Here is a 22,795-nt window from a genome sequence, read left to right on the forward strand (position 1 = left end):
AATGGGTACTTGCTAACAGGTGAGCTGGGAAATGGGCCGGACTATCTAAAGCTTTCTGCTGTGGCGAGGTGATCTCAGAGGTGATCTCGTCCATCCCTTTAGAAATCTTACAGTGTGAGCTGTATCTAGCCATGCTGGGTTCTGGATGTGAAGAAGAGACATAAACATTACAAAATAATGCTCAAAAAACACCCTCAAAGAGTTTTGTATGATCTCTGTCCATAGCCAAGCCCCTAGGGAGAAGCAGACAGCATAGATGGTACACGAGATTCACAAAGGCTTCCTTACTGCAGAGCAATAAATATCTCACTACAGTGTAAATATGACTTAACTAAGCACTTGTAACTCCTCCAGATCAGAAGCTGCTTGGAGAAACATCACAAATCTTCACTTTGTTGATACATACATTGATGGAAATACATGATCTTCATTTTATTTTAAAAACAACTTTCTCTTGTTAAGTGTGTTCAGTCCACGGGTCATCCATTACTTATGGGATATATTCTCCTTCCCAACAGGAAGTTGCAAGAGGATCACCCAAGCAGAGCTGCTATATAGCTCCTCCCCTCACAAGTCATATCCAGTCATTCTCTTGCAACCCTCAACAAAGAAGGAGGTCGCGAGAGGAGTTGGAGTTTTTACTTAATTATTCTTCAATCAAAAGTTTGTTATTTTAAATGGCACCGGAGTGTGCTGTTTTTCTATCTCAGGCAGTATTTGGAAGAAGAATCTGCCTGCGGTTTTCTATGATCTTAGCAGGCGTAACTAAGATCCACTGGCTGTTCTCGACATTCTGAGGAGTGGGGTAACTTCAGAAAATGGGAATAGCATGCGGGGTTCCCCGCAAATGAGGTATGTGCAGTACAATATTTTCTGGGAATGGAATTGACTAAGAAAACACTGCTGTTACCCACATGATGTAAGTAACATAGTAACATAGTAACATAGTAGATAAGGTTGAAAAAAGACTGAAGTCCATCGAGTTCAACCTATACAAATCTAAAATACTTACAAAAAGCTGCAGTTAAGCTTAAATAACCCCATTAAAATGTGACCCATTTAATACTAGCAATCATATCCATGAATTTTGTTTATATACAGAAATTTATCCAGACTATTTTTAAATGTATCTATGGTATTGGCATTCACTACCTCCTTTGGTAATGAGTTCCACAATTTTATTGCTCTTACAGTGAAAAAACGTTTCCGTTGCAGGAGATTAAATCTCCTTTCCTCCAACCTTAAATTATGACCTCTTGTCAGAACCAATTTTCTTGGAATAAAAAGAGCTTCTGCCATCTCTGTATATGGGCCTTGAATATATTTATATAAAGTAATCATGTCACCTCTCAAGCGCCTTTTTTCTAAAGAGAACAGACCCAGTTTGGCTAGCCTCTCCTCATAGGTTAATTTCTCCAATCCCCTTATTAGCTTTGTGGCCCTTCTCTGAACTTTTTCTAGTTCTGCAATATCTTTTTTAGCAATCGGTCCCCAGAACTGCACTCCAAACTCAAGGTGAGGTCTTACCAGGGCTTTATATAATGACAGAATTATGCTTTCCTCCCTTGAATCAATGCCTCTTTTAATACATGCTAGTATCTTATTAGCCTTTGAAGCCGCTGCCCTGCATTGTGCACTCATCTTTAGCTTGTTATCTATTACTACTCCCAAATCCCTTTCCTCCTGTGTTTGGCTAAGTCTTGTCCCATTTAAAAAATACATAGCCTGCTTATTTTTACTTCCAAAATGTAGAACCTTACATTTTTCCGTATTAAATCTCATTTTCCATTCACTTGCCCATAGTTCTAATTTTAGCAAATCCCTTTGCAAAGAGAGTTCATCCTGCTCTGACCTAATGACCTTACTTAACTTAGTATCATCTGCAAAAATAGAGATGTCGCTATTTAATCCTTGCTCCAAGTCATTTATAAAAATATTAAAAAGAACAGGGCCCAGTACTGATCCCTGGGGGACGCCACTGATTACCTTTGTCCAATCTGAGTATGATCCATTTACTGCTACTCGTTGCTCCCTATCTTTTATCCAGTTATTTATCCATGAGCTAACATTTTCAGCTATTCCCAGTCCCTTAATTTTGTGCATTAATCTCTCATGTGGCACTGTATCAAATGCCTTTGCAAAATCTAAGTATATCACATCAACTGATTCCCCTTTATCTATATTTTTACTTACTTCCTCGTAGAATCTAATTAGATTAGTTTGACATGATCTATTTCTCCTAAAGCCATGCTGATTAGAACTCATAATCTTGTTTACACGAATATGCCCATCAATATAATCCCTTATAATCCCTTCAAATATCTTCCCCACTATTGATGTCAGACTAACTGGTCTATAGCTTCCTGGATCATCCCTGCTTCCCTTTTTGAAGAGTGGCACCACATCAGCTTTACGCCAATCCTGGGGTACCATGCCTGAGGATAATGAGTCTTGAAAAATTAAGAGTAAAGGTTTGTCTATAACAGTGCTAAGTTCACTTAACACCCTTGGGTGTATTCCATCTGGGCCTGGAGTTTTATTTACCTTAATATTTTTTAGTTTTTTCCTGATATCCTCTAAACAAAACCCAGTTAGTGGTATGGACTGGCATGTTCTATTCTGTTCCAAAGTATCATTCAATGGTTCCTCTCTTGTGTATACTGAAGAAAAAAACTGGTTTAGTACCTCAGCCTTTTCCCTGTCATTATTTATCATGCTACCCTCCACACATTTTAATGTACCTATATTATCCTTCTTAGATTTTTTGCTATTTATGTACTTAAAGAACCTTTTAGGGTTAGACTTAGAATCCTTGGCAATTAATTTTTCATTTTCAATTTTGGCTAATTTGATTGCTTTTTTGCATGCTTTGTTACATTCCTTATAAATATTGTATGCTGAGTCTGTACTATTTTCTTTTAATAATTTAAATGCCCTACGTTTTTTCCTAATTTCTTTTAACACATTTTTATTTAGCCATAACGGCTTATTTTTTTTATTTTTATTTTTATAACCATATGGTATGTATTGATATGTATATTTATTTAACAAATTTTTAAATATTATCCATTTATCCTCTTAAATGCAGTACAGCCTTAAATGCAGTAGTAGCGACTGGTATCAGGCTGATAAATGTATACGCAGTTGAGTTATTTTCTAGGGACTAGAATTTGACTGAAAAAATACTGTTAATACTGAAATAATGCTTAAGCCTTATCTGCAGTGGAAGCGACTGGTAGCAGGCTTAGTGATAACTTTGCATGACTTTGAAAAAGTCCTTTTTGGGCATGATTTTTTTCCACATGGCTAACGTATTTTTCTGCATAGAAAACGTTATATCAGGTCTCCCACTGTTGTAATATGAGTGGGAGGGACCTCTTTTTAGCGCCTTGTTGCGCAGTTAAAATTCTAGCACAGTCTTCCTGTTTCTTCCTCCTTGATCCAGGACGTCTCTAGAGAGCTCAGGGGTCTCCAAAATTCGTTTTTGAGGGAGGTAATCGGTCACAGCAGACCTGTGACAGTGTGTTTGACTGTGATAAAAGCGTTAAATTTTAATTTGATATCCGTTTTTGGGTATTGAGGGGTTAATCATCCTTTTGCTAATGGGTGCAATCCTCTGCTAATTATTACATTTACCGTTAAGACTATAACTGAATTAGTTCTTTGTTAATTCAACTGTGTTTTTTAAAAGCGCTGCAGCGTTTTTTATATTGCTTGTAAACTTATTGAAAGTAATTTCCAAGCTTGCTAGCTTCATTGCTAGTCTGTTTAAACATGTCTGATACAGAGGAATCTGCTTGTTCATTATGTTCAAAAGCCGATGTGGAGCCCAATAGAAATATGTGTACCAATTGTATTGATATTACATTGAATAAAAGTCAATCTGTACCGATAAAGAAATTATCACCAGACAACGAGGGGGAAGTTATGCCGTCTAACTCTCCTCACGTGTCAGTACCTTCGTCTCCCGCTCGGGAGATGCGTGAGATTGAGGCGCCAAGTACATCAAGGCACTTACAAATCACTTTACATGATATGGCTAATGTTATGAAAGAAGTATTATACAATATGCCCGAGTTAAGAGGCAAGCGCGATAGCTCTGGGTTAAGGACAGAGCGCGCCGATGACACGAGAGCCATGTCTGATACTGCGTCACAATTTGCAGAACATGAGGACGGAGAGCTTCATTCTGTGGGTGACGGTTCTGATTCGGGGAGACCGGATTCAGAAATTTCAGATTTTAAATTTAAGCTTGAGAACCTCCACGTGTTGCTAGGGGAGGTGTTAGCGGCTCTGAATGATTGTGACACGGTGGCAATCCCAGAGAAATTATGTAGGCTGGATAAATACTATGCGGTACCGGTGTGTACTGACTTTTTCCTATACCAAAAAGGCTTACTGAAATTATTAGCAAGGAGTGGGATAAACCTGGTGTGCCCTTTTCCCCTCCTCCGATATTTAGAAAAATGTTCCCTATAAATGCCGCCACACGAGACTTATGGCAGACGGTCCCTAAGGTGGAGGGAGCAGTATCTACTTTAGCCAAGCGTACCACTATCCCGGTGGAGGATAGTTGTGCTTTCTCAGATCCAATGGATAAAAAATTAGAGGGTTACCTTAAGAAAATGTTTGTTCAACAAGGTTTTATATTACAGCCTCTTGCATGCATTGCGCCTGTCACTGCTGCAGCGGCATTCTGGTTTGAGTCTCTGGAAGAGGCGATTCGCACAGCACCATTGGATGAGACTTTGAGCAAGCTTAGAACGCTTAAGCTAGCTAATGCGTTTGTTTCGGATGCCGTAGTGCATTTAACCAAACTTACGGCTAAGAATTCCGGATTCGCCATACAGGCGCGCAGAGCACTATGGCTTAAATCCTGGTCAGCAGATGTAACTTCTAAATCTAAACTACTGAATATTCCTTTCAAAGGGCAGACCTTATTCGGGCCCGGCTTGAAGGAAATTATTGCTGACATTACTGGAGGTAAGGGCCACTCCCTTCCTCAGGACAGGGCCAAATCAAAGGCCAAACAGTCTAATTTTCGTGCCTTTCGTAATTTCAAGGCAGGAGCAGCATCAACTTCCTCCGCTCCAAAACAGGAAGGACCTACTGCTCGTTACAGACAAGGTTGGAAAGGCAACCAGTCATGGAACAAGGGCAACCAGGCCAGAAAGCCTACTTCCGCCCCTAAGACAGCATGAAGACAGGGACCCCTTTCCGGAGACAGATCTAGTGGGGGGCAGACTTTCTCTCTTTGCCCAGGCTTGGGCAAGAGATGTACAGGATCCCTGGACGTTGGAGATTATATCTCAGGGATACCTTCTGGATTTCAAAACTTCTCCTCCACAAGGGAGGTTTCATCTGTCAAGGTTATCAACAAACCTAGTAAAGAAAGAGGCATTTCTACACTGTGTACAAGACCTCTTAGTGATGGGAGTGATCCACCCAGTTCCGCGAACGGAACAAGGGAAAGGGTTTTACTCAAATCTGTTTGTGGTTCCCAAAAAAGAGGGAACCTTCAGACCAATCTTAGGCTTAAAAATCTTAAACAAATTCCTAAGGGTTCCATCGTTCAAGATGGAAACCATTCGGACCATCCTACCCATGATCCAAGAGGGTCAATATATGACCACAGTGGATTTAAAGGATGCCTACCTTCACATACCGATTCAAAAAGATCATTATCGGTACCTAAGGTTTGCCTTTCTAGACAGGCATTACCAGTTTGTAGCTCTTCCCTTTGGGTTAGCTACGGCTCCGAGAATTTTTACAAAGATTCTGGGTTCGCTTCTGGCGGTACTAAGACCGCGAGGCATTGCGGTGGCTCCGTACCTAGACGACATTCTGATACAAGCGTCAAGTTTTCAAAATGCAAAGTCTCATACAGAGATAGTTCTAGCATTTCTGAGGTCGCATGGGTGGAAAGTGAACATGGAAAAGAGTTCTCTGTTTCCAACCACAAGGGTCCCCTTCCTAGGGACTCTTATCGATTCTGTAGAGATGAAGATTTACCTGACTGAGTCCAGGTTATCAAAAATTCTAAATGCTTGCCGTGCCCTTCATTCCATTCCAAGCCCATCAGTAGCTCAGTGCATGGAAGTAATCGGCTTAATGGTCGCGGCAATGGACATAGTGCCATTTGCGCGCCTGCATCTCAGACCGCTGCAATTATGCATGCTAAGTCAGTGGAATGGGGATTACTCAGATCTGTCCCCTTTACTGTATCTGGACCAGGAGACCAGGGATTCTCTTCTCTGGTGGTTGTCTCTGGTTCATCTGTCCAAAGGAATGACCTTTCGCAGACCAGATTTGGACGATTGTAACAACAGATGCCAGCTTACTAGGCTGGGGCGCAGTCTGGAACTCCCTAAAGGCTCAGGGATCGTGGACTCAGGAGGAGAAGCTCCTTCCAATAAACATTCTGGAATTAAGAGCAATATTCAATGCTCTCCTAACTTGGCCTCAGTTAGCAACACTGAGGTTCATCAGGTTTCAGTCGGACAACATCACGACTGTAGCTTACATCAATCATCAAGGAGGGACCAGGAGTTCCCTAGCGATGTTAGAAGTCTCAAAGATAATTCGCTGGGCAGAGTCTCACTCTTGCCACCTGTCAGCGATCTACATCCCAGGCGTGGAGAACTGGGAGGCTGACTTTCTAAGTTGCGAGACTTTTCATCCGGGGGAGTGGGAACTTCATCCGGAGATATTTGCTCAACTAATTCTTCGTTGGGGCAAACCGGAACTGGATCTCATGGCATCTCGCCAGAATGCCAAGCTTCCGTGCTACGGATCCAGGTCCAGGGACTCGGGAGCGGTGCTGATAGATGCGCTAGCAGCCCCTTGGGTTTTCAACATGGCTTATGTGTTTCCACCTTTTCCGTTACTGCCTCGACTGATTGCCAAGATCAAACAGGAGAGAGCATCGGTGATTCTGATAGCGCCTGCGTGGCCACGCAGGACCTGGTATGCAGACCTAGTGGACATGTCGTCCTGTCCACCATGGTCTCTGCCTCTGAGGCAGGACCTTCTAATTCAGGGTCCTTTCAACCATCCAAATCTAATTTCTCTGAGGCTGACTGCGTGGAGGTTGAACGCTTGATTCTATGGAAGCGTGGTTTCTCGGAGTCGGTTATTGATACATTAATACAGGCTCGGAAACCTGTGACCAGAAAAATTTACCATAAGATATGGCGTAAATATTTATATTGGTGTGAATCCAAGAGTTACTCATGGAGTAAGGTTAAGATTCCTAGGATATTGTCTTTTCTACAAGAGGGTTTAGAAAAGGGTTTATCCGCTAGTTCGCTAAAGGGACAGATTTCTGCTCTGTCTATTCTTTTACACAAGCGTCTGGCAGAGAATCCAGACGTCCAGGCTTTTTGTCAGGCTTTGGCCAGGATTAAGTCTGTGTTTAAGACTGTTGCTCCTCCGTGGAGCTTAAACTTGGTTCTTAAAGTTCTTCAGGGTGTTCCGTTTGAACCCCTTCATTCCATTGATATTAAGCTTTTATCGTGGAAAGTTCTGTTTTTGATGGCTATTTCCTCGGCTCGAAGAGTCTCTGAGTTATCTGCTTTACATTGTGATTCTCCTTATCTGATCTTTCATTCAGACAAGGTAGTCTTGCATACTAAACCTGGGTTTTTACCTAAGGTTGTTTCTAACAGGAATATCAATCAAGAGATTGTTGTTCCATCATTATGTCCTAATCCTTCTTCAAAGAAGGAACGTCTTTTGCATAATCTAGACGTGGTCCGTGCCCTGAAGTTCTACTTACAGGCAACTAAAGATTTTCGGCAAACTTCTTCTCTGTTTGTTGTTTACTCTGGACAGAGGAGAGGTCAAAAGGCTTCAGCTACCTCTCTCTCTTTTTGGCTTCGTAGCATAATACGTTTAGCTTATGAGACTGCTGGACAGCAGCCTCCTGAAAGAATTACAGCTCATTCCACTAGAGCTGTGGCTTCCACCTGGGCCTTTAAGAATGAGGCCTCTGTTGAACAGATTTGCAAGGCTACAACTTGGTCTTCACTTCATACTTTTTCCAAATTTTACAAATTTGACACTTTTGCTTCTTCGGAGGCTGTTTTTGGGAGAAAGGTTCTACAGGCAGTGGTTCCTTCTGTTTAAGGTTCCTGCCTTGTCCCTCCCATCATCCGTGTACTTTAGCTTTGGTATTGGTATCCCATAAGTAATGGATGACCCGTGGACTGAACACACTTAACAAGAGAAAACATAATTTATGCTTACCTGATAAATTTATTTCTCTTGTAGTGTGTTCAGTCCACGGCCCGCCCTGTCTTTTTTGAGGCAGGTTCTAAATTTTAAATTATAACTCCAGTCACCACTGCACCCTATAGTTTCTCCTTTCTCGTCTTGATTCGGTTGAATGACTGGATATGACATGTGAGGGGAGGAGCTATATAGCAGCTCTGCTTGGGTGATCCTCTTGCAACTTCCTGTTGGGAAGGAGAATATATCCCATAAGTAATGGATGACCCGTGGACTGAACACACTACAAGAGAAATAAATTTATCAGGTAAGCATTAATTATGTTTTTTAAATTGCTAGACGTGTTTGAACTGTCAAGCCAATTTTACAAAAAGCTGTGTACATGACTGATCTTGAGGAGAATGACGACAGTTGAAGCACATATAGAGCACTTAAAATAAAATGAAAAGGATAATAAACTCAAATTTTTACTTTCACGATTCAGATAGAGAATGCAATTTTAAGCAATTTTCTAAATTACTCCTTTTATCAATTTTTCATTTTCTCTTGGTATTTTTATTTGAAAAGCAAGAATCTAAGCTTAGGAGCCAGCCCTTTTTTGGTTCAGCATCTGGATAGGACTTGCTGTTTGGTGGCTAAATGAAGCCACTAATCAGCAAGCGCTAACTAGGGTGCTGAACCTAAAATGGGCCGGCTCCTAAGCTTAGATTCCTACTTTTACATATTAAGATAGCAAGAGAACAAAGAAAATTTGATAATTGGAGTAAATGAGAACGTTGCTTAAAAATGAATGCTCTACCTGAATCGCGAAAGAAAAAATTGGGTTTAGTGTCCCTTTAAGTTCTTGTAGTTTTACCGATGGCTGAATCTGACAGCAGAATGAACATTCTTGATATGTCTACAGCAACTTCTGATCTTGAGGAGTGACAAGGATTTAGATTTAAACTGTGAGTGACATATTTAATCTATATTGCTTTCTGCAAACATCATATCTGAACCTTTTCTCTTTAAAGCACCCTTTGAAGATTTCTGCACCCCTGTTTGGAACCATAATTAAGATCATTGCTCAGATAGAGGATGTTTTTCAGTAATTAACATTCTATAAACAATGTGTCCATTCCATTACTCAGCCTCTGCAAGAACACCTGTGACTTCTGACTTGTTGGGTATAACGGTGTCCTAGAACCTAGTAAATATGTGTTTTTGCCTTTGACTGGGGCAGATTCGCTTTTCACCAGGGTAATAACTCTCTGAAGAGAAGTTTGCTCCTTCCGGGTAGCCGACCTGGGATGAGAAGAAAGTTTGTCCGTCAGCTGGGAGAACACAAGCGCATCTTTCAGTGCAACATCTGCGCCAAGATTTTCAGGAACAGTAGCAACCTCAGCAGGCACGTCCGATCCCATGGTAAGGACATTAGTTCTTTTACCTCAATGCGAATATCACAGCAGCAATATTGCAATGGACAGTATTGCTGTTTTTTGTTTCTATTTATAAAATTTGAATGTTAAAGGGACATGATACCCAAATGTTAAAGCACATGAAAGTGATGCAGCATAGCTGTAAAAAGTAACCAGACTATATCACCTGAACATCTCTATGTAAAAAAGGAAGGTATTTACCTCAAAATGTCCTCAGCAGCCACATCCCATTGTACAGGAACTTTAAGCAGCCAATCAGGATGCTAGTCCCGGACTTGCAAGGGCATGTGTAGTCACAGTGATATTCTTTTCCTCCTCAGTTTAAAGAAGTTTACTATGAAAGCTTGCAAGATTTCTGTGAAATCTCATGAGTTCACAGTAAAGCGAAGTAACATCAGCAGTGATGAAGCTGGTTGGCTATTGTTTCTTTTTTTAACATCTAGCTTAAAGAAGCTACTGCAAATCTATTATTGTGAGCTGAACATTTTTTGAGGTAAAATATCTTCCTTTTTTTTACATAGAGATGCTCAGGTGATATTTTCTTGTCGGGTTTCTCCAGTTACAGTGCATCACTTTCAATTGATTTTGCACATGCGTATTATGTCCTTTTAATTCTTAAGGACTGTGTGACTATGGAGATTGTTATATTTAAATGTTATTGTTTCTTCTTTAGAAATATTCACATTTCAAAACTATTTTAATGGGGAAAATTTGTTCTACCAATCAGATGGCAAAACCCTAATCTTAAAATAAAAATGCACCAATCCTGAGATTGTCTTTGTGTCATGAAAATAGAACCTAATTTTAGTATATTGGATTTACATGTGGGAGTCATTTGTAATGCCCTTGATTTACTAAAAATGCAGAAGAAGTTGAATATAACTGTCTTTGAGCTGTAATAATTTTTAATCTTTGCTACCAGTAAAAGTGAACCCCTTTTCCAATTACCAGGTGACAAGCTCTTTAAGTGTGACGAATGTTCAAAACTTTTCAGCCGAAAAGAGAGTCTTAAGCAGCACGTCTCATACAAGCACAGCAGGAATGAGGTCAGTAATGTGCGGTTCTCAAAATTAAATAAATGTTCAACGGTTAAATAAATAAACTTAAAGGGACAGTTAAGTCAAACTTAAACTTTCATGATTCAGATAGAGTAGGCAATTTTAAGCAACTTTCTGTTGAATTATATAGCAGCAGTGTTTGTAACTACGTATAACATTGCTATAAATATTGGGCCTATGCTAGGATTTTTGGCTACACAGGCAAAGAGACATTTTGCCTTATATTCCCTGCCATTAATGCTTCTTAACAAACTGCAAGATTACAAGTGTTGCGCTAGCTGTAGCGTAAGTGTATGATTTTTATTATGCTCCCGCAAGCGTTTTCAGCATCGCTAGCCCCACCAATCCTTATGTTGTTAAAGTAATATTTAATAACATAAGGATTGGTGAGGCTAGCGATGCGAATCATACAGCACTTGCGCCACAGCTAGCGCAACACTTGTAATATAGCCGGAATGTTCTAGTCGTGTGTTAAGCAGCTATAGATAACTATTTTATCTATAATTATAGAGAATATAGATTACATTATCACATTGAATTCTTGACTGTAAATCAGTTATATTATAACTATAATATCTAAAATGGCTAATTTCTGGATGATATATCATACTAAAATGGTGGCTCTGCACAACATAGCAAATCAGTGGTGGCTCTGCATAATGAATCCAACAGAGGTGACAATATATAAACCACGCAAACCTGGAGGCAGGATGACATGTTTTCTTTTTCACTATTATACCTAGACTGATACAAGCATCTCTAACTGGAAAATGTATCAAGCTGCAGAGAATCTGTCCACCTGTGATTGTCCCTTGGCAAAATGTAGGCCTGCAGAAGAGCTCTCTAGTGTTTAATCCTGCCTCCTACTCTTGGGCAACCAATTGTGTAAGAGCAGGGCCTGTCAATCACCCCAAACAAGCAATTTTGATGCGATTTATTTCTGCCAATAAGGATAATAAGACTGCTTCTTAAATTTGTTGTAACAGAGTCCAGACTCACTGTTCAAGTTCAGTGTCTAGTTCTCAGAAGCTGTGAATGCATCTTGATACATTTTCCCAGAAGTATATATTTTTTAAGCACTAAAATAGAGCACATTAACTTGCAATGGAGTACTGGCAAATGTTGGCCAGGGGACCTTATATTTAAAGCGATATGAAACGAAACAAAAATACTTTGTGATTCAGACGAAGTATACCATTTTGAAAAAAGATCCAATTTATTTATATTATTAAATTTTCTTTGTTCTCATGATATTCTTTGTTGAAGAGATACCTAGGTAGGCATATGGAGCACAACATTACAGGAAATAGTGCTGCCATCTAGTGCTCTTGCATATGAATTACATTCTTGCTAAACTGCGGCCATATAGTGCTTCATTCTCTTTTTGTAAAGCATACCTAGGTAGACTCAGGAGCTGGGAGCTAGCTGCTGATTGGTGGCTGCATATATATGCCTCTTGTCATTGGCTTACCAGTTGTGCTCAGCTAGCTCCCAGTAGTGGATTGTTGATCATTCAATAAAAGATACCAAGAGGATGAAGAAAAAAATAACGCATGCTCTATCTGAATCATAAACGAAAAAGTTTGGGTTTCAAATCTATTTAACATTTCTGTCTTCTAAATATTTTGCCTGGTTCCTAGATTAAAAAAATAAAAACCCTTAAGCCCTGCTGTGTCTGATTTCTACATGAGACAAACATTTTGTAGATTGTAAGTATTTTGGTGACTTGAGTTATCAGGATTATAAATTAGTAAATGCCAGTATCCCTCATTACAGGTTGTAACGCTACGTCATGCTACAGTTGTGAGCAGTCATGTGTAAACCGTTGCTGCAGGCGCAGTCTATACTTTCTAGCATAGCCCTGTGGTCTCATTTGTTTGATCTGCCCCCTCTTACTGTTATTTTGCTTCTGTTTGGCCTCATTTTTTCTCTTTATAACCCCTAAGTTCTGTCTTTCTGTAGTTTTATAAACTGTGAACATGATTAATCTTTTTACCTTAGGTTGATGGTGACTTCAGGTATCGATGTGCCACGTGTGAGAAATCCTTTAGGATAGAGGGCTTCCTGGAGTTTCACAACTGCAGAACAGGTAGGGAATGTGCCGTGTTAGGTCACCAGTGAGATCTGAAAAGACACAGATTGATTAAAACCACTTTCTAGTGAAATAAACTGTAACATTATAATATATATCTGTTTAAAGGGACAGCGTATACAGTTTTCATATAACTGCATGTAATAGATACTACTATAAAGAAGAATATGCACAGATACTGATCTAAAAATCCAGTATAAATGCTTTTAAAAACTGACTTAGAAGCTCGTAGGTTAGCATTGTTAATGAGGTTAGGCTGGGACACCCATTGAAATTGTCAGGGAAAACAAGAAGAGCACACACTTCCCCCTCCTCTGCATAGGAAAAGACAAATTACACAAGCAGTAGCCAGCAGTAATATATAGACTTCAGTCTACATCTGATACTTTGGGGCTTGGTTAGGAGTCTGAAAATCAGCACAATGTTATTAAAAAATAAGTAAAACTATAGATTGTTACAAAAACACTCCCCAGATGGGCTATATAAATAGATCATATACAAAACATTTATGCAAACACAAATCTAGTGTACAATGTCCCTTTAAGCTGAATTTTTACCTGACCTGTTAATTTTAAAATGGCAGCATTATTACAATACTGTACAATACAAACACTGAACTTTACCCTAACACGTACCACCAACCTTTTTAGAGATACCTACTGCTTTAACATAAAACATCTCCTGGGAAATATGGCAATGTGTTAGCTAATGAAACTACTATAGAGCTGTAACTCATGTGGTGCTAATTCAGTAGAATGCCCCCCCATCAGCCCTAATTCAGCAGCATTAGATTGTCCGAGAGCACTACTGTAGGAAGTCAATGTTATTGCAGGGATATGAAGTAGATGGTGCTAATACTGCAGTGTCAGTAAGTCAGTGGGCCTTAGTGCAGCAGTGCTCAACAGTTAGTGCATATTACAGGGACAGTATACTATAAAATAGTTATTCCCCTAATGTGTTGCCAATTACTTTTTTTACCAGCTGCAGAGTATAAAATGTATGAGAATTTACTTTTTAAGGTTTATTTGTGTATATGAATTAGCTGATTTTAGGTTTTGAAGCCACAACCTAATAAAATGGGTTGAGCTTGTAGGTATAATCAGATCTCATTACTTTATCACACTGTGTACATATACATGCTTCCTTATCTTATATGTGTTCATAAACCAATCACCAGTACTTGGAGAGAACAATGGAAAATTAACATTTTATTATCTTATCTCTTCTATACTCCACTGGGAGTGTAATTTCTTCTGCTGGCTGTGTTTACACAGCTTATTTATAGCTTGGACCTAAGTCCAAAAACTTTCAGAATAGGTGGGGATATCACAGGTTAATTCAACTATTTCAAATGCCAATATACGGGTAAAGGAAACACTTGTAAACAATGCAATACAATCCAGCAGATAAAGTGGTTCATTGGGAACAAATTTAAGGGAAGACTTTTTTGAGTAAACTGTCCATTTAATACAATGGAGTCAGGAAATGGAAGCTATTTGAGCCACATATAAGACTAGATGCAATAAAGCATTATTGTCCTTCACCTGCTACTGTTGGATCTGACAGAAGGAAACAAACTACATTTTACACTGAATGTTATGATATGAAAGAAAAAAAGAGATTAAAATTAAAGAATAACAGGAAATTACAGATTAAAAAAAAACTGTTACATTTTAACACGAGTTATGTATAGTCTACAATGAAGCGATTAAATTAGAGTAGTCTACAATATTTTCACAAAGAGGAGATGTTCTAATTAGTTATAATAATGATATATAATTGATAATGATAAAAGTAATAAAATAACAAGAATAATGATGAGAAGTTGTACCAGGTGAGGTTGCCCCCCATCATCATCATTCCAATCAGTGATAAACGGACATTGTGCATTTGGTACAATTTATCATAATTATAAATAGGGTTAATCTATATTTAAATCTTATTGTAGGGGCTAATTTAAAAGGATATTTAATGATGAAAATTCAACAGAACATACTAGGAAGGTTTCCATGATATGAATTACCTGAGTCCAGTAGAACAAGACTCATTAGTTTCTTTTAGAAAGAGCTCACAATTTTGTAACTACAGTGTTCAATCCCTTATCTTTTTTGAATCCTGTAATAACTAGAGTAAGGTCTGTGATCATTTAATGTCACTGACCTTAATGGATCATTGTTTTTTTTTTTTTCTTTCTATCCACATGTTCTCGCCAGATGACAAGTCATTCCAGTGTGAAATGTGTTACCGATTCTTTTCAACCAACAGCAACCTTTCCAAGCATAAGAAAAAGCACGGAGAAAAGAAGTTCGCTTGTGAGATCTGCAACAAACTCTTCTACAGACGAGACGTTATGTTGGAGCATCATCGGCGCCACTTGGAAGGTCAAGTAGATTCCTGCTGTGTGTTCCAGGTTCTTTTAGGTTGCATCTCAAAAACGTATTTTCTTTCCTATGGCATGGAGAGTCCACAACGTCATTCTAATTACTAGTGGGATATTCAACTCCTCACCAGCATGAGGAGGCAAAGAGCACCCCAGCACCCTACTAAACGCAGTAGTAATTATGGCTGTTGTAATTTTGAATACATTATGACTCCTTTATTTCAAGACGTTTTTACTTGCTGAGGTGTTCCCTTAGTAGTGGCATTCCTCTGTAAATACATGATAATTTTTTATATTATAATGTATAAGATGTCTCCCTCATCTAAGGAGTACATGTATTTATATTATTTTATTTTTAAGGGTTTTTTTTTTAAACGGATCAATTCATATTTTATCCTTTATGGTTTGCGGGCTAATATGATTTCTTATCTGAGTAGCCTTATGTCTCCAAGGTGTTTTATTTGTGTACATATTTATATGTCCTCACTATTTTATTAAAGCTCTCTGGTGGCTCAGTGGAAAATCACTGAGATACTTCATGAGAGATCAGAGTTCCAGACCTCATGGGGGCATGTCATATCCCCTATGGAAGAATGGAGATTCCTTTCCAGATTTTTCACTGGATTTCAGTGTAATATTCCCTTTGATCTGGGGTAAACTTTTCAAGTGGCTGTGATATTTCTGTTGCCCTGTTTTAAAATTAAGGAATTCTTTTATGCATATGGAGGCGATATTTGCTAAAAGTCTTGTTCCATGATTGGGTAGTGGTAAACTTTGCTGCCTTCATAGCTGAAGGTCAAGAGTTCCAATCCACCTCACAGTGAGTGTATTTTTACTGATGGATTTCAAATAGCCCTGCTTTAATCATGATTTGCAGACTACCATATTTATTTCAATACTTTTTTTTACAGGAATATTATATTAGAATAATTCACCCATTTGAGGTGATATTTTTTCTAATGTCTGTGTCTTTGATTGTCTTTAATCTCCTAATAGGTTTGATTTAGGTAGCGTGGCCGAGCAGTCTAAGGCGCTGGTTTAGGCCTTTAGTCTCTTTGGAGGTGTGGGTTTGGATCCCACCGCTACCAGAGTCCAGTTAACCTATGTGGTGAATGAACATTATTTATTTTTTCCCTATTTAGACATTTTATTTTGTTAATGTTATAATTATATAATGTTATTATAATATAATAATGTTAGACATTATTTATTTTTTCCTATTTCCTTCAGTTGCTGTCAACCCTAAGAAGTCCTCTAAACTTAAGAGTTTATGATTCTCCAACGTCTGAGGATGTTTTTGCTGTTCCAGACAAGATGTCTGAATCTATTGCATAGAAATGGGATAAACCTGAGGTTCCATTTTCCCCTGTTTTTAAAAAAAGAGGTTTCCTGTTGCTGACTCCATTCGGGCCTCATGGTGCACTGTGCCTAAAGTAGAGGGAGCTATCTCTACTCTTGCTAAAAGAACTACTATTCCTATAGACTATAGTTGTTCTTTTAAGGCTTACTTAAAAAAAGGTGTACATCCATCAAGGATTACAGTGGCAACCTGCAGCAAGTATTGCCACGGTTGCGGGAGAAGCATCTTATTGGCGCAATGCCTTGTCTAAACTGATTTCAGAAGAGACTAGAGGAGATCCAAGACAGGATCAAGGTTCTTAAACTGGCTAATAGCTTTATCTGTGATGCAAACATGCAGGTAATTAGACTGGGAGCTAAGATGTCTAGCTTTACTGTTCTAGCTCACAGAGCTCTGTGGTTAAAATCTTGTTCGGCTGATGTTTCTTCAAAGGCCAAGCTTTTGGTTTTACCTTATAAGGGTAAGACTTTATTTGGGCTCGGTCTGGCGGAGATAATTTCAGAAGCAATATCTCATACAGAGATGTTGTTGTCTTTTCTACGTTCCCATGGGAGGAAGGTGAATCTGAAAAGCGTTTTCTAGTTCCAGCTACAAGAGTGTTTTTCACTATCATAGATTCTCTGTCCATGAAGATTTTCCTGACGGACGTCAGAAAGTCAAGACTTCTTGCTTCTTGTCTTTCCCTCCAGTCTGCTTTTCGTCCATCAGTGGCTCAATACATGGAGGTAATTGGTCTGATGGTGGCTCCATGGACATCATTCCTTTTGCTCGGTTCCATCTGTGACCGCTGCAGCTTTGCATGCTCTGTCAATGGAACGGAGACCATTTAGATTTATCGCAGAGGATAAATCTGGACCCCCTTTCAAGAGACTCTCTCGTGGTGGATTTCACAGGAAAATCTGTCTCGAGGCACTTGCTTCCTGAGACCTTGCTGGGTGATTGTGAATACGGACGCCAGCCAGTCAGGCTGGGGAGCTGTTTGGTGTTCTCTGAAAGCTCAAGGGCTCTGGTTTTGGGAACAGTCTTCTCTTTCCATAAACATCTTGAAGTTGAGAGCAATGCCTTGACAGCATGGCCTCAATTATCTTTAGTCTGGTTTATCAGATTCCAGTCGGACATTACCTCAATGGCTTACATCAACCACCAGGGAGGAACTCGGAGTTCCTTGGCCATGAAGGATGTTATTCGCATTCTGCAGTGGGCGGAAGCTCGCAATTGTCTCCTATCTGTCATCCACATTCCAGGAGTGGACATTTGTGAAGCGGATTTTCTGAGCAGACAGACTTTTTTCAGCCCAGGGGAGTGGGCTCTACATCTGGAAGTGTTCTCCAGGATAACCCTCAGGTGGGGGTTCTGGAGTTGGATCTGATGGCGTTTCGTCAAAATGCCAAAACTTCCAAAGTATGGTTCAAAGTCAAGAGATCCTCAGACCGCCTTGATAGATGCTCTGGCCGTTCCTTGGGATTTTGGTCTAGCGTACCTGTTTCCCCCGTTTGCTCTTCTTCCATGAACCATTGCTCGTATCAAGCAGGAGAGAGCGTCTGTGATTCTAATAGCTCCTGCCTAGCCTCGCTTTACGGATTTGGTGAAGATGTCTTCTCTTCCGCCATTCCTCCATCCAAATCTAGATTCTCTGAAGCTGACTGCTTGGAGATTGAACGCCTAGTCCTGTCTAGACGCATTTTTTTTTCCGGAGGCAGCCATTGATACTATGCTTCAGGCTTGTAAATCTGTTACTCGTAAGATTTACCATAAGGTATGGCGTAAATACCTTTTTTGGTGTGAAGCTAAAGTTTTTCTTGGAGTCGGGTGAGGATTCCACAAATTTTATCTTTTCTTCAGGATGGGCTGGAGAAAGGTTTGTCAGTCAGTACTCTGAAAGTTCAGATTTCTGCTCTGTCTATCATTTTGCACAAACGTCTGGCAGAATTACCAGATGTTCAAGATTTTGTTCAGGTCCTGGTAAGTATCAGGCCTGTGTTTAAATATGTTGCTCCTCCTTGGAGCCTTAACCTAGTTCTGAAAGTTTTGCAGCAGGCTCTGTTTGAGCCGATGCATGTTGTTGATATAAATTTGTTATCTTGCAAGGTTTTGTTTCTCCTTGATCTTTCTTCCGCTTGCATAGTTTCTGAACTTTCAGCTATGCAGTGTGATTCCCCGTACCTAATTTTTCATGCAGATAAGGTGGTCCTTTGTACTAAATTGGGGTTTCTTCCTAAGGTGGTGTCGGATCGAAACATTAATCAGGAAATTGTTGTTCCTTCTTTTTGTCCTAATCCTTCTTCTCATAAGGAACGTATTTTGCATAACTTGGATGTTGTGTGTGCTCTAAAATTTTACCTACAAGCTACTAAGGATTTTCCACAATCTTCTGTCCTGTTTGTTGTTTTCTCTGGAAAGCGTAAGGGTCAGAAGGCCACTTCTACTACCCTTTCCCTCTGGTTGAGAAGTATGATTCATTTTGCTTATGAGACTGCTGGACAGCAGCCTCCTGAGAAAATGATGGCTGAGACGGCTCATTCCACTAGGGCTGTCTCCTCATCTTGGGCTTTCAAAAATGAAGCTTCTGTGGAACAGATTTGCAAGGCGGCAACATGGTCCTCTTTGCATACTTTTTCCAAATTCTACAAATTTGATACTTTTGCCTCGGCTGAGGCTTCTTTTGGGAGAAAGGTTCTTCAAGCGGTGGTGCCTTCTGTTTAGGTCCTCCTGCCTGCCTTGTTCTCCCTCCCTGTTCATTCCGTGTTCTCTATCTTGGGTATTGGTTCACACTTGTAATTGGAATGACGTTGTGGACTCTCCATGCCATAGGAAAGAAAACAAAATGTATGCTTACCTGATAAATTTCTTTCTTCCACGACCCCGCCCTCTTTTCTATTTATAATTCGGCAGTTTTTTTGAGTAAATCTCAGGCACCTTTTTCACCCTTGTGTTTCTTCTTTTTCCATTTTCCTTCGTCTGAATGACTGGCGATTATGGGTAAGGGAAGTTACACTTAACAGCTTTGCTGGGGTGCTCTTTGCCTCCTCCTGCTGGCCAGGAGTTTAATATCCCACTAGTAATTGGAATGACGTTGTGGACTCTCCATGCCCGGAAAGAAAGACATTTATCAGGTAAGCATATATTTTGTTTTACTCTAGTTTGTATCTCCAGCTCCCCCCAATAGTTCCCTTCTGGAAGTAAATTGGAAAGTTGTTTAAAATTGTATGTTCTATACAAGTCATGAAAGAAAATTTTGGGGTTTCCTGTCCCTTTAATAAAGTCAAAAGATGGAGAGCAGATGGAAACAGGATTAGAGCACTCACATTCCATCATGAAGATACACAACAAGTATATCTTAATGCACTATGCAAGTCCCTTGAATTATATATTGTACATTTAGTACTGGATTTTATTTTGTTGTTCAGTTTTGTTGTTAAATTGACTGCACCTTAAGGCCAAAGACTCTCTCTTGATAAGATTATTTGGTGCTAGGTCATTTTGTTCTTGAGTTCCATAAAAAAAAGTATTAGATAAAAATATATTTTCTAGGACAGACTCAATTTGTTTTCTTTTACTGTTTTATTGATAGATTATATACCTTGTACATTCGCTCACCCATGACTTATACCATTCTTTGCATTTGATTGGCGGTGGCTACAAATGTCCATACCTGCAGTGTCTGTTGTATCATGATGTAGCAAACTACTTCCTGATTGTAAGATGTCATTGTTCCTGTTGTCTGTTCTTTTGGGTATCGCTTTGTCTGCACCTGTCTGTAGTTTCTATTAGAAGCAGTAATATTAGAAACAACTAGTATTTATGGGTGAAAAAAGGGAATATTGTGAATAATTCTGTATTTGTTCATAGTAAGAAGTGTCAACTTATCCTTAAAGAAAGTCTTTGAAAATAGAGATTAAAGCAGCATGACAGAGAATATCATTTTAACAAACTTTTCAATTTAAAATAATAATTAATTTATGGTTAAGTTAGCGCATTTCATTTTAAGAGCGTTTTCAATTTACTCTTGTTATAAAAATGTACTTTGTTGAAAAGCATACCTAGGTAGGCTCAGGACTAAAGGGTGCCAGCTGCTGATTGGCGGCTTTTGTAATTGTCTCAGGAGATGTGTTCAACTTTCTCCCAGTAATGCATTATTGCTGTTGAGCTGACTTGAACTATTTTATCCCTTTTCCAGTGGTTAAGCACATAGTTATATTCCGGCAACAAAGCTCTAATTGTATTATGTTAGAGCATATTATTTTTGCACATTTAATCCATTTAAATATTTGTTTTTTTTATTGTGTGTGTAAAGTTTGTTGGCTGCAGTACTGAAGTCACTCAAATGCAGAAAAGACGAGAATATACTGTGATAGCAATAACTTTGTCTATGTGTTTCTTTGGGTTTTTGCAGGGGTGAGACGTGTAAAACGGGAAGCGATCCACCAGAATGCTGATAATGCAATAAAATATAAGAAGGAGCCCTCCGCCTGTCCTGTGTGTGGCAAGGTAAATCATGGTGATGTTGTGCAATTCTTTAAAAAAAAACTATAAAAAAAATAAATTTCTTTCATATTGGCAAGAGTCCATGAGCTAGTGACGTATGGGATATACAATCCTACCAGGAGGTGCAAAGTTTACCAAACCTCAAAATGCCTATAAATACAAACCTCACCACACCCACAATTCAGTTTAATGAATATCCAAGTAGTGGGGTGATAAAGAAAGGAGTAAAAAGCATCAACAAAGGAATTTGGAAATAATTGTGCTTTATACAAAAAAATCATAACCACCATAAAAAGGGTGGGTCTCATGGACTCTTGCCAATATGAAAGAAATTAATTTATCAGGCAAGTTCTTACATAAATTATGTTTTTTTTCATGTAATTGGCAAGAGTCCATGAGCTAGTAGTGACGTATGGGATAGTAATACCCAAGATATGGAACTCCACACAAGAGTCACTAGAGAGGGAGGGATAAAATAAAAATAGCAATTTTCCGCTGAAAATTAAAATTTACAACCAAAAGAATAAGTTTTTTCTTATAATTGAAAAGAAAAAAACTTAAAACATAAGCAGAGGAATCAAACTGAAACAGCTGCTTTTCTACCAAAAACTGCTTCCGAAGAGGCAAATACATCAAAACGGTAGAATTTAGTAAATGTATGCAAAGAAGATCAAGTCGCTGCTTTGCAAATCTGATCAACTGAAGCTTCATTCTTAAAAGCCCACGAAGTGGAGACTGGTCTAGTAGAATGAGCTGTGATTCTCTGAGGCGGGGCTTGACCCGACTCCACATAAGCCTTTTGAATCAAAAACTTTAACCAAGATGCCAAGGAAATGGCAGAAGCCTTCTGACCTTTCCTAGAACCATAAAAGACAACAAATAGACTAGAAGTCTTCCTGAAATCTTTAGTAGCTTCAACATAATATTTCAAAGCTCTTACAACATCCAAAGAATGTAAGGATCTCTCCAAAGAATTCTTAGGATTAGGACACAAAGAGGGGACAACAGTTTCCCTATTAATGTTGTTAGAATTCACAACTTTAGGTAAAAATTTAAATATAGTCCACAAAACTGCCTTATCTTGATGAAAAATCTGAAAAGGTGACTCACAAGAAAGAGCAGATAATTCAGAAACTCTTCTAGCAGAAGAGATAGCCAAAAGGAACACCACTTTCCAAGAAAGTAGTTTAATATCACAAGAATGCATAGGCTCAAAAGGAGGAGCCTGTAAAGCTCTCAAGAGAGATTGATTTAATGACAGGCTTGATACGGACCAAAGCCTGAACAAAACAGTGAATATCAGTAAGTTTAGCAATCTTTCTGTGAAATAAAACAGAGCAGAGATTTGTCCCTTCAAGGAACTTGCGGACAAACCTTTATCCAAACTATCCTGAAGAAACTGTAAAATTCTAGGAATTCTAAAAGAATGCCAGGAGAATTTATGAAAAGAACACCATGAAATATAAGTCTTCCAAACTCGATATTAAATCTTCCTAGAAACAGATTTATGAGCCTGTAACATAGTATCAATCACTGAGTCAGAGAAACCTCTATGACTAAGACCTAAGCGTTCAATTTCCATACCTTCAAATTAAGTGATTTGAGATCCTGATGGAAAAACGATCCTTGAGACAGAAGATCTGGTCTTAAAGGAAGTGGCCAAGGTTGACAACTGGACATCCGGACAAGGTCCGCATATCAGAACCTGTGAGGCCATGCTGGTGCTACCAGAAACACAAACGAATGTTCCATGATGATCTTGGAGTTCACTTT

General features: G+C 39.1%; 1 protein-coding gene across 1 annotated transcript in view; it reads left to right on the plus strand.

Moving 5' to 3' along the window:
* The window catches only part of PRDM15 (PR/SET domain 15), a 236,901-nt gene that overhangs the window by 64,980 nt on the left and 149,126 nt on the right, over positions 1 to 22,795 (plus strand). The window contains exons 10-14 of the mRNA XM_053705902.1: positions 9,452 to 9,633; positions 10,599 to 10,693; positions 12,707 to 12,794; positions 15,011 to 15,178; positions 20,931 to 21,025. Of these exons, the coding sequence (XP_053561877.1) occupies positions 9,452 to 9,633; positions 10,599 to 10,693; positions 12,707 to 12,794; positions 15,011 to 15,178; positions 20,931 to 21,025 (628 nt within the window). The remainder of the gene's footprint in view (positions 1 to 9,451; positions 9,634 to 10,598; positions 10,694 to 12,706; positions 12,795 to 15,010; positions 15,179 to 20,930; positions 21,026 to 22,795) is intronic.

The sequence above is a fragment of the Bombina bombina genome, chromosome 3, assembly GCF_027579735.1.
Source record: "Bombina bombina isolate aBomBom1 chromosome 3, aBomBom1.pri, whole genome shotgun sequence".
Classification (NCBI taxonomy): Eukaryota; Metazoa; Chordata; class Amphibia; order Anura; family Bombinatoridae; genus Bombina; species Bombina bombina.